The sequence below is a fragment of the Schistocerca americana genome, chromosome 4, assembly GCF_021461395.2.
Source record: "Schistocerca americana isolate TAMUIC-IGC-003095 chromosome 4, iqSchAmer2.1, whole genome shotgun sequence".
NCBI classification, from domain to species: Eukaryota; Metazoa; Arthropoda; class Insecta; order Orthoptera; family Acrididae; genus Schistocerca; species Schistocerca americana.
In genome coordinates this window covers 540,502,418-540,521,291 of record NC_060122.1, presented here as the reverse complement: position 1 = coordinate 540,521,291, position 18,874 = coordinate 540,502,418, and the positions used below count along the sequence as shown (strand labels likewise).

The following is an 18,874-nucleotide window of genomic DNA, read 5'->3' as shown; positions in this document are numbered from 1 at the left end:
TTATCATTTAGCTACAAACTAGCAGGTCAGCAACTGGAAGCAGTTAATTCCATAAATTATCTGGGAGGACACATTAGGAGTGATTTAAAATGGAATGATCATATAAAGTTGATCGTCGGTAAAGCAGATGCCAGACTGAGATTCATTGGAAGAATCCTAAGGAAATGCAATCCGAAAACAAAGGAAGTAGGTTACAGTATGCTTGTTCGCCCACTGCCTGAATACTGCTCAGCAGTGTGGGATCCGTACCAGATAGGGTTGATAGAAGAGAGAGAGAAGATCCAACGGAGAGCAGCGCGCTTCATTACAGGATCATTTAGTAATCGCAAAAGCATTACGGAGATGATAGATAAGCTCCAGTGGAAGACTCTGCAGAAGAGACGCTCAGTAGCTCGGTACGGGCTTTTGTTAAAGTTTCGAGAACATACCTTCACCGAAGAGTCAAGCAGTATATTGCTCCCTCCTATGTATATCTCGCGAAGAGACCATGAGGATAAAATAAGAGAGATTAGAGCCCACACAGAAGCATACCGACAATTCTTCTTTCCACGAACAATACGAGACTGGAATAAAAGGGAGAACCGACAGAGGTACTCAGGGTGCCCTCCGCCACACACCGTCAGGTGGCTTGCGGAGTATGGATGTAGACGTCTATGGCAATGTTGTTTTGAGTGTAGATGAAATTCATCTAAATTCTTATTTGGAATATAAAGGAGGTAGTGTTTTGGGCATGTCATATAACTCGGAACATGCTACAAATTCAGCGTTTGTACTTATGTTGCACAGTGTCAAGTCTGTGTACAGGGATGTTGTTCACATTTTACCGGTGAAAATCATCTAATGTATTATATGATGTGCTACTGGCCATAATAAATGACCTTGAATTAATAGGTTATAGGGTTTTTTTGTGTGATAACTGACAACAACAAAATCAATAGCAAAAACCGTGTCCATGTTTTCTGTGGATAAAACTGTTAATATAGTTTTTAAACATCCATCTGATCCTAATCGCCCACTTTTCTTTTTAATTGATGCCATACACATTGTTAAATGCATTAGAAATGTGTGGTTGGACCAGAAACAATGATGGTAAAGATATGTTTTATCCTCAGTTTCCAGTCAGAAAAGAAGTGGAAGAAATTAAGTTTTCTGTAGCATCTTTTAAAACGCTGAAACAGATTTATGACATAGATTCCAGTTCTTTAGTAAAATATTGTCACATATTGTCTCTCAAATCGCTTTGCCCTACATTGTTAGAAAAACAGATCATCAAACTAGTGTTGCAGATATTCAATCGACATGTGTCAGAGGGCCTTGAGGTAGCTAGTGATAAATTTGATTTGAGACATGCACCATCAACAGCAGAATACATTGAAATAATAACAAAATGTCATCAATGTGAAATCAGTGATTAAAGGGAAACATAAGCAGAATCCTTATATGGATCCATTGACAACTGACAGTGTTTCTATGCAATTTTTGCTAGATTTTCTAGACTGGCTTGACGTGTGGAAAGCAAAGGGTCTGTCAAGTGGGTTTCTCTAAAAGGAATATTTTTTTCTGTTCGACATACAACATATGCCATTGTAGAAATTGCTCAATATTGTACTGAAGAGCTAAGTATGAGCTATTTACTAACAGCCAAGCTTCAAACAGATGTGCTTGAGCGGCGTTTTGGAAAGTATAGACAGCTTGCAGGTTCCCAATATAATGTTTCAGCGACAAGTCTATGAAGCAGAAAAGAAGTTTCAAATTAAAGTGTAATGCCTTTAGTTTTATGTTCTCCTGCCTATGGCAATATCACAGTAGGGGCCATAAAAATTTTTATGTTTTCTGAAGTTGAAGAAACAGACACATTAGACATAGAAGTCAGTGTAAATGCAGATGATGTTCTTTCCGTGAAAGATATTGCAACGTCTTTAACTTTCATTGCAGGCTACTGTGCTCTTGCAGTGATTAAGAAGCTGAAGTGCGAGAGTTGCCTTAATGAAATTGTGATTGAAAAGGAGTTGCCAGTAAACTAACATTTTAGTTTGATACAAAGACTTGACCGTAGGGGACTAAAATACACATCAGACACTATTTTAAATATGATTGTCTACACTTATATTGTCGTCAGCAAACTTTTCAAAGAACATGAAAGAGATTTTCTTGCCTGTACGAATAAACGTGCTATTGCCTGTGCAGTAGCACTTGCTACTCTTCAAGAAAATGACTTTTTATTAATTGATGGGCTATGTTGCAATGGACATTCATTCCAGGCAATAATGAAAAGCGTTGTTTGGGTTGGTGTCAACATATTTTTAAATAACCACTGTAAAAAGGTTAATGGAAAAAAAAATTCAAAAAACTATCAGCGAAAACTGCAAACTCTTACGACATAATTTTGAAATCTTTATCTTACATTCTATTTAAATCATTAATACAAAACTTGTCATCAGTAATACTGCCACATCAACAAATGCCTCTTAAGCTGAACTACTTAGGTTAATCTGAAACTAGTCAAGCAATAGAACTTACCAAATTGCAACTTATGGCTGAGAGTTTTTATAAATATTTTAATATATAGTTGGTAACAGCTATCAACAGTGATAGCCTAACTTGAAATTTTTATCGAAGATATTAATCTTTAACATAAAGAATCTTACACTAATTCTTTCTCAGTTGAAGTTTAGGTGGTGAATGATACATACAGGGGTGAGGGGAGGGGGGATGGCAGGCAGAGAGGACCAATAGTAATCTTTTTATAGTATGTGAAACCTAAAAATCATTTCACTTGGTTTTCCAAGTATGGCTTAAACCACTTCTCTGCTGCATGTCTTATTCATAGTATTTCTAATTTGTGTAATAAAGTTATGTGGCCCAACATGCCACAGGCCTTTGATGAAGCCAAGACAATACCATTTTGATAACCTTCTTTTATTATTTGGAAAACAACTTAAACAAACTGTGCTGTAGCAGACTCCACTTCTTTTACAAACAAGGTTAATTTGTTCTGGTGATTAATTATAGTTCCCATTCTTCTAAAAACATTTTCTTTTGTAAATCATGTTTGTGAATATTTTACTACCATTACAAATGGAGAAGCTGGTAGGGGAGGGCTTTGCAGTACTTTCATGGCCTTCTTTGTGTATGATGATTGGCAGGTCTCATCTAATAGTAATGTAATTGTGGAATAGCTCTCACTTCTCTTGCAAGCACTAATCCTCAGGCTCACTAATGACTGAGCTCTTTAAATAGATGCTTGCTCTGTGCCATAAAGTGGCTTCTTGTTGGCTCATCTTCGCTGAGAAGGAAAACATTTGAGGTGGACTGTCAGATATGCCCTTTGTTGGCTTTTTGAATATCTTTGTTTATAAAAGAGTATTCAAAAAGCTTAAGCCTATCACAATTGCTTTTCACTCACCTGATCTAATTAATGTGTCCAGATCCAACTTATGCATTACTGATCATATTCCGACACCACTTGACACATTTTTGCCACATAACATAAACTTACAGATGGTAATTACTTGCAATTTACAGAGTGATCTAATATAATGTCTATATGCATTGCCATTTTTCTACTACAGTGCTTTCATATTCATTCCTCCTACACAAAACTTTATGGTGCAGTGTTTTATTTGCATTCTTTTAGTGTCCCAGTTACTTAAAGACCTTCCATTACTACCCTGGAGAATATAAAATAGCAATTTATTAATTAATGTTGTTCAAACTTTATCATTATTACTCCTGAAATTATGAAACTTCTGTCTCAAGAATGTGCTTTTTGTTAATGTTTTGACTTTGTGTCCAAAAGTCTTAATTATTTTGTACCTACATAGTATTCATGCTGTACATCTATAATTTTCTATTGTGAACCAATATAATCTAAAATTTCTCTCATTCCATGTGTTAGTGATTACTGACAACAAAAGTATATGGAAGATGAATACGAGAAATAAATAAATTCATTCATACACAGAATTTTTTACTTTCATTTGCATTCATTCATATCAGCATGGTCAGTAGATGCAACTTGTGTTCCACTTCTAAACAATTAAACTGTTCCTAATAGTTTACCAGTATATATATATTTTGGAATGATGATCTGTTAATTTATTGCAACTAAATAGAGCTGAATCACCACCCCCACCCCTTTCCCCCCAACTTATGGAAGGATGAAGTATCTAAGCCACTGGTCAGTGCAGCTCAAATGCGATGCCAAATGTAGGTAAGTGTGCATTTTTCACAATTATTTAATCACAGGTCACATCACTTCATAAAACTTCTCAACAGATGAAATGAAAGCTTACTTCATAACTGAAATTTTTTTACATGTAATTCATGCAAACAGTTTGTTTCAAATGTATAGATTAATACAGGGTTATAAATACAAAATCAAATAGGGGTAATGCTGGAGTCGGTTTAATAATGAATAAAAAAATAGAAGTGCGGGTAAGCTACTACAAACAGCGTAGTGAACGCATTATTGTGGCCCAGATAGACACGAAGCCCACACCTACTACAGTAGTACAAGTTTATATGCCAACTAGCTCCGCAGATGACGAAGAAACTGAAGAAACGTACGATGAAATAAAAGAAATTATTCAGATAATGAAGGGAGACGGAAATTTATTAGTCATGGGTGACTGGAATTCGGTAGTGGGAAAAGGGAGAGAAGGAAATGTAGTAGGTGAATATGGATTGGGGCTAAGAAATGAAAGAGGAAGCCGCCTGATAGAATTTTGCACAGAGCACAACTTAATCATATCTAACACTTGGTTCAAGAATCATGAAAGTAGGTTGTATAAATGGAAGAAGCCTGCAGATACTGTCGGGTTTCAGATAGATTACATAATGATAAGACAGAGAATTAGGAACCAGGTTTTAAATTGTAAGACATTTCCAGGGGCAGATGTGGACTCTGACCACAATCTATTGGTTATGAACTGTAGATTAAAACTGAAGAAGCTGCATAAAGGTAGGAATTTAAGGAGATGGGACCTGGATAAACTGACTAAACCAAAGATTGTACAGAGTTTTAGGGAGAGCATAAGGGAACAATTGACAGGAATGGGGGAAAGAAATACAGTAGAAGAAGAAGAAGAATGGGTAGCTTTGAGAGATGAAGTAGTGAAGGCAGCAGAGGACCTAGTAGGTAAAAAGATGAGGGCTAGTAGAAATCTGTGTGTGAAGAAGAAATACTCAATTTAATTGATGAAAGGAGAAAAAATAAAAATGCAGTAAATGAAGCAGCAAAAAAGAATACAAACATCTCAAAAACGAGATCGACAGGAAGTGCAAAATGGCTAAGCAGGGATGGCTAGAGGACAAATGTAAGGATGTAGAGGCTTATCTCACTAGGGGTAAGATAGATACTGCCTAGACGAAAAATAAAGAGACCTTTGGAGAAAGGAGAACCACTTGCATGAATATCAAGAGCTTTGATGGAAACCCAGTTCTAAGCAAAGAAGGGAAAGCAGAAAGGTGGAGGGAGCATATAGAGGGCCTATACAAGGGCAATGTACTTGAGGACAATATTATGGAAATGGAAGAGGATGTAAATGAAGATGAAATGAGAAATACGATACTGCATGAAGAGTTTGACAGAGCACTGAAAGACCTGAGTCGAAACAAGGCCCCGGGAGTACACATCATTCCATTACAACTACTGACGGCCTTGGGAGAGCCAGTCCTGACAAAACTCTACCATCTCGTGAGCAAGATGTATGAGACAGGCGAAATACCCTCAGACTTCAAGAAGAATATAATAATTCCGATCCCAAAGAAAGCAGGTGCTGACAGATGTGAAAATTACCGAACCATCAGTTTAACAAGTCACGAATGCAAAATACTAACGCGTATTCTCTACAGACGAATGGAAAAACTGGTAGAAGCTGCCCTCGGGGAAGATCAGTTTGGATTCCGTAGAAATACTGGAATACGTGAGGCAGTACTGACCCTACGACTTATCTTAGAAGCTAGATTAAGGAAAGGCAAACCTACGTTTCTACCATTTGTAGACTTAGAGAAAGCTTTTGACAATGTTGACTGGAATACTCTCTTTCAAATTCTGAAGGTGGCAGGGGTAAAATACAGGGAGCAAAAGGCTATTTACAACTTGTACAGAAACCAGATGGCAGTTATAAGAGTCGAGGGGCATGAAAGGGAAGCAGTGGTTGGGAATGGAGTGAGACAGGGTTGTAGCCTATTCCCGATGTTATTCAATCTGTATATTGAGCAAGCAGTGAAGGAAACAAAAGAAAAATTCGGAGTAGGTATTAAAACCCATGGAGAAGAAATAAAAACTTTGATGTTCGCCAATGACATTGTAATTCTGTCAGAGACAGCAAAGGACTTGGAAGAGCAGTTGAATGGAATGGACAGTGTCATGAAAGGAGGATATGAGATAAACATCAACAAAAGCAAAACGAGGACAATAGAATGTAGTCAAATTAAGTCAGGTGATGCAGAGGGAATTAGATTAGGAAATGAGACACTTAAAGTAGTAAAGAAGTTTTGCTATCTGGGGAGCAAAATAACTGATGATTGTCGAAGTAGAGACGACATAAAATGTACACCGGCAATGGCAAGGAAAGTGTTTCTGAAGAAGATAAATTTGTTAACATTGAGTATTGATTTAAGTGTCAGAAAGTCGTTTCTGAAAGTATTTGTATGGGGCGTAGCCATGTATGGAAGTGAAACATGGACGATAACTAGTATGAACAAGAAGAGAATAGAAGCTTTTGAAATGTGGTGCTACAGAAGAATGCTGAAGATAAGGTGGGTAGATCACGTAACTAATGAGGAGGTATTGAATAGGATTGGGGAGAAGAGAAGTTTGTGGCACAACTTGACTAGAAGAAGGGATCGGTTGGTAGAACATGTTCTGAGGCATCAAGGGATCACCAATTTAGTATTGGAGGGCAACGTGGAGGGTAAAAATCGTAGAGGGAGACCAAGAGGTGAATACACTAAACAGATTCGGAAGGATGTAGGTTGCAGTAGGTACTGGGAGATGATGAAGCTTGCACAGGGTAGAGTAGCATGGAGAGCTGCATCAAACCAGTCTCAGGACTGAAGACCACAACAACAACATAATTTGAATACATAGATTGAATATTAGTTAACTTAAGGAGAAAAGAGAATTCATTGGAATTTGTATTGGCCTACTAAAACTTTCTGGCAATACCATTACATACTCATCTTGAGCCAGTGAGATTTCCTTACTGGAAAGAAAGTTTCTTAGGGAAAGGCGCACAAACTGAGAGGAGAGATCATCTCACTCATTAGAACTGCATTTCATTTAAAACTATTAACATGAGAAATTTCTTTAAATTTTAAAAAAGCATGAATACAAGTTTGCTGAATGGTGGACTAAAACATATGTAGAACATTTTTTTCATGGCAGTGTTGGTTTTTGAAACGACTCATACAACTGCTTATTACCAATGCCCCATTATAGGGGGTGCTGTTATAATTCAACCACTATTTGCCCAATTTTCGCGTTTCTTTATTTAATTCACAGGTATATCAGCCGACCAGGTTTTGAAATAGATTTTGCTACATAAGGAATAAGCAGCGGCATTAACAGTGAACAATGTCCGTAAAATGTTAGCCACCAGAGTGCTACTTTGCAAAATGCCGTCCACGCTATTAGACCTGCGTCAGAATGATGCAATATTTAACTTTGGGAGGGGGGGGGGGGGGGGGGGGGGAAGAACCTAATAGAAAGTCCACGAGAGCATACAAGAATCTTTCATGGGTGGCTTTCAATCAAAATTTTTGTCATTAAAAGTCGTCTTCCACAGCAACTACAAAACGGAAGAATGGTGAGTGATGGTCAGCCATATAAGATAAATATACACTGTTGCAGACTTTTAGTTAGGCCTTTTCGAGATTTACAATGTATACTACAGCACTTACAGTTTAGGAATGGTATTGCAAAAGAGCACACTGGCACAAACACTTTCATTGGTATAGCTGATGATCTTTGAACGGCTAACCAGACTGTCATCAAACAAGTCGTGACAATCGCTATTAAAGCAACGTTAAAATAAAATAAAATCAAACAATGGAAAATCCATGATGGAATGTAACAATACCAGAATAAAATAAAATAAACTACAATGAAATAGGTCCATTCATTTGGGAGTTTTGATGCCTCAGATAGTGAAAATTATTACAGCCACTTTTTTTGTCGGGGCCAAAAGGTATGCAGAAATAAGTTACAGACAAAGGAACCGGGTCATTTCAGAAAGGAAATCTTGTAATTCATGAGAGAGGTACATTAGATTTCTTTACGAATTTTTGTCGCCCGGATCCCTTTACAATCTACTGCTACGGCCAAACGGACTGCGAGCAATGGCACCACACACTGTGCGTGACATCACTGAGCGGGCGCACAGGCTTTCCTCTATAGGGGGTGCCGATTGTACGCTTGCAAACTATAACCTCTCTGGCCATTAAATCCTGACCAATTGAAATTCTGCACTTGGTTATTTTGATATCCTTACTTGAATTTTTGTCTGCTTCTGTTACCAAATTAGTTCCTGTTGGTATTGCTGTGAGGGGGATATGGCTGCCAACCACGTTGGTTGTTATTGCTATTTCCACTGTTTTGTTCACTGTCACTTTGTGGTTGCGCAGGTCTCTCTTCACAGATAAAATAAATGGAATCAAGAACTGAGAGGAAATTCTCTATATTGTGCCCAGGAGTGGTCATTAATTTGTCATGTATGTTAACCGGTAATTGGCTTTTCAAAAATTTTAGGAAATTTACATGTATCTCGGGTTTGTCCAGTAATGGGTTTTATTTAGATACTTTATAAAATATCTTCCGAGGCCCCCCGTCCCCCTGTCTCCTGCTAACTGGCACCAAGTTAAACGCTTCGTGCCTCACACTCTCTTTTACTGCAATGGACCAGAACTTGTCTAGGTATGACCTTTTACACTGTTCATAAATGTGGCCCACAGCAAGATGTCACTTTGTGTATAAACTACCACAAAGTGTATCTTCAAGAGATAGGAAGAACCAGAAGAATGACACAAGGACAACCAATACTACCATGGACAAAACAGGAAAAGAAGACTACAGAGAGAAGCAAGGAACAGGTAGAAGGGGTAAAAACAAGAGAGCAGATGACGGTGGCTGGCTGACCACTGAATAAAAAGGAAAAGCCAACCACTCTGCACACATTAAAACATTCATCCTAAAAGCATTAGAATGGAGAACATAAAGGGCTGATGAGGTGTTTTCAGCTAAAATTAATGGCAGCTCACCAAGATGTGGGCCACTGTCAGCCAGGCGACACACCGACACTGAGGTGGGTCATCATGGTGCAGGAAATAGCCGTGTGTCACCCAGGCGTGGCCACTGCGGAATGGCGGAGAACCACATAGTCCCTGCGAGAGACCCGCAGGAGGACTGCCACACATTTGTAGTCTCCTTAATGGCACGCAGATTGTTGTGTGTGCTTAGGTTATTTCACATTGTCTCCCAAAGCTGCAAAACCTTGCAGCGTAGTACTGAACACATGTCAGCTGCAGATAAGACGATCCCCATAAGAGGTTTCCATGTAGCCTTTTTGGCCAGCGTGTCGGTAAGTTCGTTGCTAGGGATGCCGACGTGACCTGCCGTCCAGACACCACTGAATGACTGGACTGTTCCAGGGCATAGATGGACTCCTGTATGGTTGCTACCAAAGGATGATGAGGGTAGCACTGGTCGATAGCTTGTAGGTTGCTCAAAGAGTAAGTACACAGAAGAAATGACACCCCAGGGCATGAACAGAAGTGCTCAAGAGAACAAGATACAGCCACCAGCTCGGTAGTGAAAACGTTGCACCCAATGGGAAAGTAATGCTGTCAATATGTCCTCGATGCCCATACGTGAAGCCGACGTGAGTACCAGCCATCGAGCCGTCCGTGTAAACCAGTTAGTGTCCTCCTTATTCTCACATGTCAAGAATTGAGAGGAAGTGGCAGTGGAGAGCCGGGGGTTAACTGAGTCCTTAGAGCCATGTGAAAGGTCCAGGCGAAGATGCGGCCTAGGTGTACACCATGGAGGTGTACATGAATGGGCCGCAAGTATAGGTGGTAAAGGCAAGGACTCTAGTTCAGAGAGAAGGAATCGGACACGAACTGCAATTGGAAGCCCTGATGACCTGGGCTGTCAATGCAGCAGATTAACCGCCGTGGGTGGGAAAATGAGATGGCGAATCGGATGCGCAGGAGAACTCTGAACGTGGGCAACATAACTGGCCAGCAGTTGTGCATGTCTAACCTGCAATGGAGGAACCCCAGCCTCCACAAGGATGCTGGTCACCAGACTCGTCCTAAAAGCTTCTGTCGCTAGGCAAATGCCACAGTGGTGCACTGGGTCGAGTAAACGCAACGCTGAGGGAGCTGCCAAACCATAAACCAGACTCCCATAGTCAAGGCAGGATTGAACAAGGGCTCTGTAGAGCTGCAGCAGTGTAGAGCCATCTGCACCGCAGTTGATGTTGCTCAGGCAGCGGAGAGCATCAAGGTGATGCCAGCACTTACACTTAAGCTGTTTAAGATGAGGAAGCCAAGTCAATCGGGTGTCGCATACCAGTCCTAAGAATCGATATGTCTCCACTACATTGAGTGGATAGTCATTAAGGTAAGGTTCTGGTTCTGGATGAACGGTAAGACATTGACAGAAGTCCATAACGCACGACTTTGTGGCCAAAAACTGAAAACAGTGGGCTAGAGCCCACGACTGCGCCTTGTGGAAGGCTCCCTCTAATGTTAATGCCAGGTACACCCGTGGGGTCTGGTACCCGAAAACATGTTTCATCTTTGCCCAGACTTCAGAACGTGACGAATGGCATCCAATGGTCGCCACATATTTCGTGTAACACTCCTGCTTCCATCATCTGATAAATTGGCGAACACGGGCACGAAGCCGTTTAAAGGCTACGAGGTGCTCCACGGAAGGGTACCACTTACACCACTGTAGAGCTCGCCAACACTCCTCAATTGCTTCAGCGTCTTCCGGCGACTACCAAGGGACTACCCTTCCCTGGGGGCACCCTAAAGAGGGAGGGATTGTGTTTTCTGCCACAGAAACAATTGTTGTAGTCACCTGTTCAACCGTCACATCGACGTCCCAAGTGCGGGAGACTCAACGATGACAGCAGAGGTGAAAGTTTCCCAGTCCACCCTGTTTAAAGCCCATCGGGGCAGGCATCTGGGGGCCTGATGCCGGGGCAGTGATAGCAAGATGGGACAGTGGTCACTACCACACAGGTCATCATGTGCTCTCCAGTGGATAGATGAGAGGAGGCCTGGGCTGCAGATTGATAAATCAATGACCAGGTAACTACAATGAGCCGCAATGAAATGTGTGGTGGCTCCAATGGCATGGAATTATGTGTCTTAAAATCTCCCAAAAGTAGGAAAGGTTTACAGAGTTGATCAATCGGCGCAGCTGATACATTCAGGGGTACTGCACAATCTGGAGGAAGATATTCATTGCAGACAGTTATTTCCTGCTTCGTCCTTATTCTGACAGCCACAGCTTCAAGAGAGGTTTGAAGGGGCACAGTTTCACTGCAGACTGCGTTTAGGACATAAACACAAACTCCACGTGACACTCGATTATAGTCGCTATGGTTCCTGTAATATCCCTTACAGCTGTGGACAGCAGGCGTCCGCATTGCCGGGAACCATGTTTCCTGGAGGGCAATGCAGAAAGCAGGTGTAAAGCTTAACAGTTGTTGTAGCTCAGCCAGCTGGTGGAAAAAACTGCCGCAATTCCACTGGAGAATGACATCATGAGACTGGGAAGGCATGGAACATTCAATGAGGCAGTTTACGCCTCAGGGTCACCTGCTGCCACCAACTTATTGCCTGAGCAGTCTATAACCAATGTGTCTGAGGGTCCGGCAAGATCTAGGTCCTCAGTGGATGCCAGAATCTCCACCTCATCCCCAGATGCACAGCTTGTAGGCAGTAGTGGTGTGGGTAGCGCCGCAATTTCCTTGGTCTTAAGAGATCTTCTTTTTGGACTTTTCTCACTGCTTCTTGGGTTTCTCTGATGGGAGGGCTTCACTGATTCACTCTCCGAAACTGAGGATAATTGTGAAGCCCTAGAACCAGCTGCATTTGGGCTCTTCAGCCACTGGCAGGCGTCATCTTTCCCACTAGCAGAAACCTTGGAAGGGAATGACCCAAGGAACCCCTTCCTAGTGAGAGGAGCTGAAGAAGACTTACACTTCTCCAGCTCAGAAGTGGGGACTGATATCCCCGATGGTTGGCGGTTGGGGGTGGAGGGTGGGGGTGAGGGGTTTGCTCCCGAAGTAGGTGGTATGGGAGCAACAGGGAGGAATGTGGCTCCCACCGTCAAGGCAACAGGTGTAGTCTTCTGGTTCTCAGAGGCGACAGGAATGCAAGGAACTGATGGGGTAACAACTATTCCCATAGTGGCAGCTTAAAAGGTGGTCATAGCCACAGGATGTAGGCGCTCACATTTTCTCTTAGCCTCCGTGTAGGTCAGTCTGTCCAGGGTCTTGTATTCCATGATTTTCCTCTTTTTCTGAAAAACCCTCAGTCTGACGAGCAAGGTAAATGATGCTCTCCGCAGCTGACACAGATGGGAGGCAAGGCACATGGAGTATTGGGACGTGATGGATGTCCACAATCTCGACATGTGACGCTGTAAGTACAGCGGGAAGACATATGGCTGAACTTCCAGCACTTAAAGCACTGTATCAGGGGAGGGATATATGGATTGACGTCACAGTGGTAGACCATCACCTTCACCTTATCGGGCAATGTGTCACCCTCAAAGGCCAAGATGAAGTCACCGATGGCAACCTGATTATCCCTTGGACCCCAATGGACACGCCGCACGAAATGAACGCTTCACCACTCTACATTGGCACACAGCTCATCATAGGATTGCCAAAGAAGGTCACCTGTAGAATATAATACCCTGGACCATATTTAAGCTCTTATGGGGTGTGATGGTAACAAAAACATCCCCTAACTTGTCACAAGCAAGTAATGCCCATGACTGGGAAGAGGATGCTGATTTTATCAAGACTGACCCAGAACGCATTTTGGACAAGCCCTCCACCTCCCCAAACTTGTCCTCCAAACGCTCCACAAAAATCTGAGGCTTCATGGACATGAAAGATTCCCCATCAACTCTCGTAGATAAGAGATACCACGGCGAATAAGCTTCACTGCTGTCCTTAGGCTGGCATTCCTCCCGTGGTGTGACAGGGAGGGGAACAATTTGGGGTCATATTTCTTAGCACTGAAGTAAGACTTTTCCCGCTTAGAGACTGCTGGCGGCAGGTCACCAGCAAGAGATGATCGACTATGCTTCATGGTGTGTCATCCACCCTGAAGCCACCCACTCCAACCAGAGGACCTCCACACGGGCGCCACCCAGCCTCAGCAAGTGCCACCTGGCAGGATAGCCATTGACGGGAGTCCCGATGTCTCAGGGAGATGGGCATCTACTCCAGTGCATACGTGGGGAGTTAACAGCGCAGGCTTCAGCAGAGCGATCCCTGTGTTGTCAGGGAGCTACAACCAACAGGGTACATGGCGGCACCACCACAACGGACTGGCTACCGTGCTCGATATGAGGTGATAAGAAGTCCATGGTCATCATCAGTGCAGAAAGCAACACTGCATAGTGCATGGTGGAAAGCGCAACCAGGAAGATGTCCTCGCCCAAGACATGAAGAATGAGCGGGACTGCAGTGCGTTGACGAGGAAGTGGGCTAAAGATCTCAATGTATGATGGACACGATACACCACATAAGGCACCCTTACTCAATTGGCTCGCTCTTCGGGAAAATTTAAAAAGATGGGCGTCAGATCCGACAGGGGACCATCACATACAGGCTGAAACGTATGAGACTCCTTTTAGTCGCCTCTTACAGCAGGCAGGAATACGTCGGGCCTATTCTAACCCCAGACCCACAGGGGAAGGGGGAGGGGAGATGTAGGAGTTGCCCCACACTCTCTCTTAGCCGATGAGATGAACAGTGACATATACAGACGAAAGCTCCAGCTCTTACAGAAGAATTCTGAATTTTCACTGTGACCTTCATAAATGTGGTCAGCTCTTGTGAACTCCCAATTTACATGTAATGCACACCTAATTCCTCCTGTCACACTGACGTGGACCCCTTGCTGGTTGACCACTTTGGGAATCACTGATTTAGTGAGGTTATCAATATCTTTCCTGATAAGCAATCTTCTTTAGACAATAGTCCAGGTCACACAGAGTTTTTAGGGATTTTTTGGCAGTTACAGCATTTTGGAGAGGAAGGGTGGCAACCCATTGGTGTCAAGCATGCTGCAAGAGCCATTCCTCCTCAAGCAGCCCATTCTACCGGTGTCTCAGGTTGATATATTGCACATTCCCTCTTAACACTATGAAACCCAGAGAGGGGGCTGAAAATGATCAGCAATGACGAATAGAGACTCAGGTTACAATATGAGATTGTGTCCAGCAACCAGTATTTTACTGAAACTGCTCGGCCATGTGAACAAGCTAGAATGTGATGAAGGAGTAATATCACTGAAGATGGGCTGAATCAAACTGAAGTCTTTCACAATCATTGAGAATGGCAACACACTTTATGAAACTGATCAACAAATAAAATTTTGAAACACAATGTGTAGTAGTTGGTGGATTCTTTTCATCTGCTAAGCTAATCATCTGTTGAATGGCACTCACTGTGTGATTCTACAGCTTGCTGTAAACAGTCGTAGTAGTAAATGAAAAGCACCAGTTTGCTTTTGTTCTACAATGTTACTTTTACTGTTAAACGGTTTTCGGCTCACAAGACCGTCTTCAGACATGTCTGAAGCAAACTGGTGCTTTTGATTTATTGTAATGTTGTTCTACCAAGAACCGACGGACGATTCTGTTAACAGTAGTAGTAGTAGTTTATCATTTGTACTCTCTTCACGGAAGCAATGAAAGTGGTTGTGTTATATCAGTATTAAGCAAGGAGACTTATGAATTTAACTTTCTTTGCAAGGAACTGTGGTTTTGTGAAGACTGTTTCTTCAGTTGTTTTCCTATGTTTCATTAACAACTAAACATTACACAAGCTCACTGAACTGAAAGCCTTGAATGACTCCAGCCGTGCATCATCAATCACCTAATCGGCATACGGAAAGGAAAAGTAATTGTTGACTAAGTTCATGTAAGTGTATTATTACATAAACTGAATTATATTTCTCACAAAAATAATCATGTAGTAGTATATATTACATAAGACCGCCTGGTTGGCCGTGTGGTCTAAGGCACCGCTTTCCGGGCGGGAAGGAGCACCTGGTCCCCGGCACGAATCCGCTCGGCACATTTGTGTCGAGGTCCGGTGAGCCGGCCAGTCTGTGGATGGTTTTTAGGCGGTTTTCCATCTACCATGGTCAATGCAGGCTGGTTCCCCTTATTCTGCCTCAGCTACATTATGTTGATGATTGCTGCACAAACAAGTTCTCCATGTAAGCGTACATCACCATTACTCTACCACGCAAACATAGAGGTTACACTCGTCTGGTGTAAGATGTTCCCTGGGGGGAGGGGGGGTGTCCACCAGGGGCCAAACCACACAATAACCCTGGGTTCAGTGTGGGGCAGCGGAGGGGTGAAGTGGACTGCGGTAGTCGTCGTGGGGTTGTGGACCCTGCGGCTGCGGCGGGGACGGAGCCTCTGTCATTTCTAGGCCCCCAGTTAACATACAATACAACACAACATAATACATTACACAAGTGTTTATTTATTTATAAATTAAGCAGTATGGTTTTAATTCTATTTGGTTCCGATTTGTGCCTTTTTCCTTCCCCACTGCCACCTTTTTGTATTTGGTATGGATTCTATTATATGGAGAAAAAAAAAAAAAAAAAAAAAAGAGAGAAAGAAAGAAAGAAAAAAAGCCATTTGTGTGCACCAACCAATCTTTCAGAATCTTCTGACATTTCTCAGGCTTGTCCACACTTGTCTGCCTTATTCTCAGCAGAAAAATTATAGCCTGCCAGCTGCCCACCATGAGCAAGAGTGGTATAATGTGGGAATCCTCCTCCTGTTTGACCAGGATGTTGCCACAGCATGCAAGGCAGAACTCACAGAGGGTTGCATTCACTGCCCATGTGGGCCGCCTGTTTGACCAATCCTTAAACTACTGCATACTGTTGTTCTATGGAATGAGGACAGTTGTGGGTCAAAGAACAAAGCCTGTTCTGAATTTGGTGATCAACACTTCCTTCTATCTCTGGGGATGTATACCCTTTTTTTTTTTTTTTTTTTTTTTTTTTTTTTTTTTTTTTTTTTTTTGCAGGTTTTTCTTCATTCCTTGAAAGCACTCTTCTTCCCTCTTGCTCACAATTTTTCTTCACATCAGGGAGATTACATGTATGGGAATAGGACTCACTGAGAGACACCATCACTGTCCCAGTATATGGCAAGAGAGTACATCCCTTCCGAAATACTGCAGTCTCTCAGCAAATTGAAGCAGTAGGAAACAAAAGACTACTTTTTTTTTTTTTTTTTTTTTGCATTTCTGACTACTTCAGTGGCAAGCTTCGCAGACATTTCACTTCTCAAATAAAAGTTACGTACCTGGATCAGTTTCAGTATTAACATGCAGAAGTCTCTCCGGTGGGATGGTTTCACTGAGTAAAAGTTGCCTTCATCCATCAGTCTCTCTGGTCGAGCTGTGAATATGAGATGCTGTGTATCAGTCTTCAAGCAATGAACGTGGTAAACCTTAATTATGAGTCAATCACCACAGTAATGGCTATTGCTCACTGAGGAAAGTGTACTGACAACATTACATCAGTATTTACATCCTTTGCAGGTTAACAATTATAGCTATTACAAGCCACATGTTTTTAGGTTGGGTAGTACCTCTACACACACACACACACACACACACACACACACACACTGCACAAGCACGTCATTAATATCTATTTTACTGAGAGAGGTAAAGCAGTGCAGCAAGCCTCACGACAATGAATATGGTCACCATCCCGCAATTAACAACAAATGGAGGCATCTGTCAGTTTGTTGTTTTTTGTTGCTTTAGGATGCAAAACAGCCGAGGGATAGGCACCCGTGTCTTCACTTTAAAAATTCAGCACCTGTGTTTTCACTTAAAAAATTCAATTACCGGATGAATTTGAAGTCTATAATACTCAAGAGCCTATTCAACAGAACAGAGGGACAGTTAAAAACTATCACATTCCCTCTGGGAAGGATGCTCAAACGGTTGAAAGTCAAATTTCCTTCACCATATTACAATGATGAATAAAAATTAAAATTTGATCTACAGCTTATGTTATATCTGCTGTAGTATCTGATAATTCAGATGGCAGACATACATTAAAATGCAAATGGTTATAAAATCAGCACTGGTCAGAAAATGGCACACTTATTGGTTGGTTGCAGTAAGCACAGAGTGGTGTGGAGTCTCCACTTAACAAATGACGATGATTGAAATGACAGTGCCAAATACGCAGACAAGCTAAATGTATCTTGTCAGGCCAAGAGGGAATCACCCAAGCCGTTGGGAGGTGTTTAATTTCCAGGAGTTTGTTCTCATATAGAGAAGACCAGTGTTCACGCCAGAGTGACAATGGTTCTACATGCTGCAACACAGAGATCACGTGAAGGGACAGAACAGCTGAAAGGCCTAGGTAGTCTGACTGAAACCTTGGCAACAGCTTCGGCAGCTTCACTCCCTGACACTCCAATGTGATCACAGATCCATCCGAATATCATGTTGGCCCCATCATTGACGAGTGAGTGGAGACATTCTTGGATAATACACAATTGAAGAGCCTGTGTCATCGGATGCACTAGGTAGCCAGATAGAGGGCGGAAAGATCTTCCATAAAAATCAAGCATTGGTTGGTTGGTTGATTGGGGTTGAAGGGACCAAACAGCAAGGTCATCAGTCCCTTGTTTCAAATGTGGTCCATTCAGACGGATAGAAACCTCGGAAAAGTCAAAAAGATAAAAAGCTAAAAAACATAAAAGTGCAGTCGTGTTGTCAATGGTGAAAACAAAATGAGGGAAGTCAGCAAGTGAGCAACCCTAAGGCTATGCTATAGGCACGAAATATCTCACCTCTGATGCAGTGCAAGCAAGACCACCTGCTATTCAAAAGCGTTCAACCACTAGAATGTAAAAGTGCGTATTGTAAATGGAGACTAACCAAATCTAAAGTGATAAAAACAGAGTAAAAGGGAAAGGAAAGAGGATCTTGGCCAAAGAGGGGTGTCAGGAATCTCCAAACACAGCTTACAGTGGGCGACACCACAACTCTCACCGCCCTGCCCCTACTCCAGAGTGAGAATAAAAACCACGTTCACGGAGGAGTTCAACCATCCGGGAATCGTCTGCCAATGTTAAAGTGTGGGGAAGACTGCACTTAGTACACACAGCCAAAAGAAGGGGGCACTCCACCAAAATGTGGGCTACTGACTGGAAGGCTCCACAACCACAAAGTGGGGGTGGCTCATTACACAAAAGAAAACCATGGGCCAGCCTGGTATGGCCGATGCAGAGATGATAAAGGATGGTTGAGTCCTTTTAGGAGAGGCGGAAGGAAGAACACCATAGGACAGGTGTCACCTTAATCACATGGAATTGGAATTTATTAGACAGGGAGGTAGCCTCCCAAGAGTTGGCCCTTGATTGTGCGAAGTGCGATTTGATGTGAAGCCGTAAATCCACCGCAGGAGGGGTTACAGAGGAGGGGAGGGGGAGAGATAAGTGACTGCTCCCCCAGCCAAACGATCAGCAAGCTCATTACCTGGGATACCCACATGGCCAGGGACCCAAAGGAAGTCAATGGAAACAGCAGCACGGTGAAAATCAGTGAGA

General features: G+C 42.4%; 1 protein-coding gene across 1 annotated transcript in view; it reads right to left on the bottom strand.

Annotated features, from left to right (window-relative positions):
• LOC124612469 (anaphase-promoting complex subunit 5) overlaps window positions 1-18,874 on the bottom strand; it is a 145,203-nt gene that overhangs the window by 85,755 nt on the left and 40,574 nt on the right. Inside the window, exon 2 of the mRNA XM_047140698.1 lies at window positions 16,604-16,698. Within this exon, the coding sequence (XP_046996654.1) occupies window positions 16,604-16,698 (95 nt within the window). The remainder of the gene's footprint in view (window positions 1-16,603; window positions 16,699-18,874) is intronic.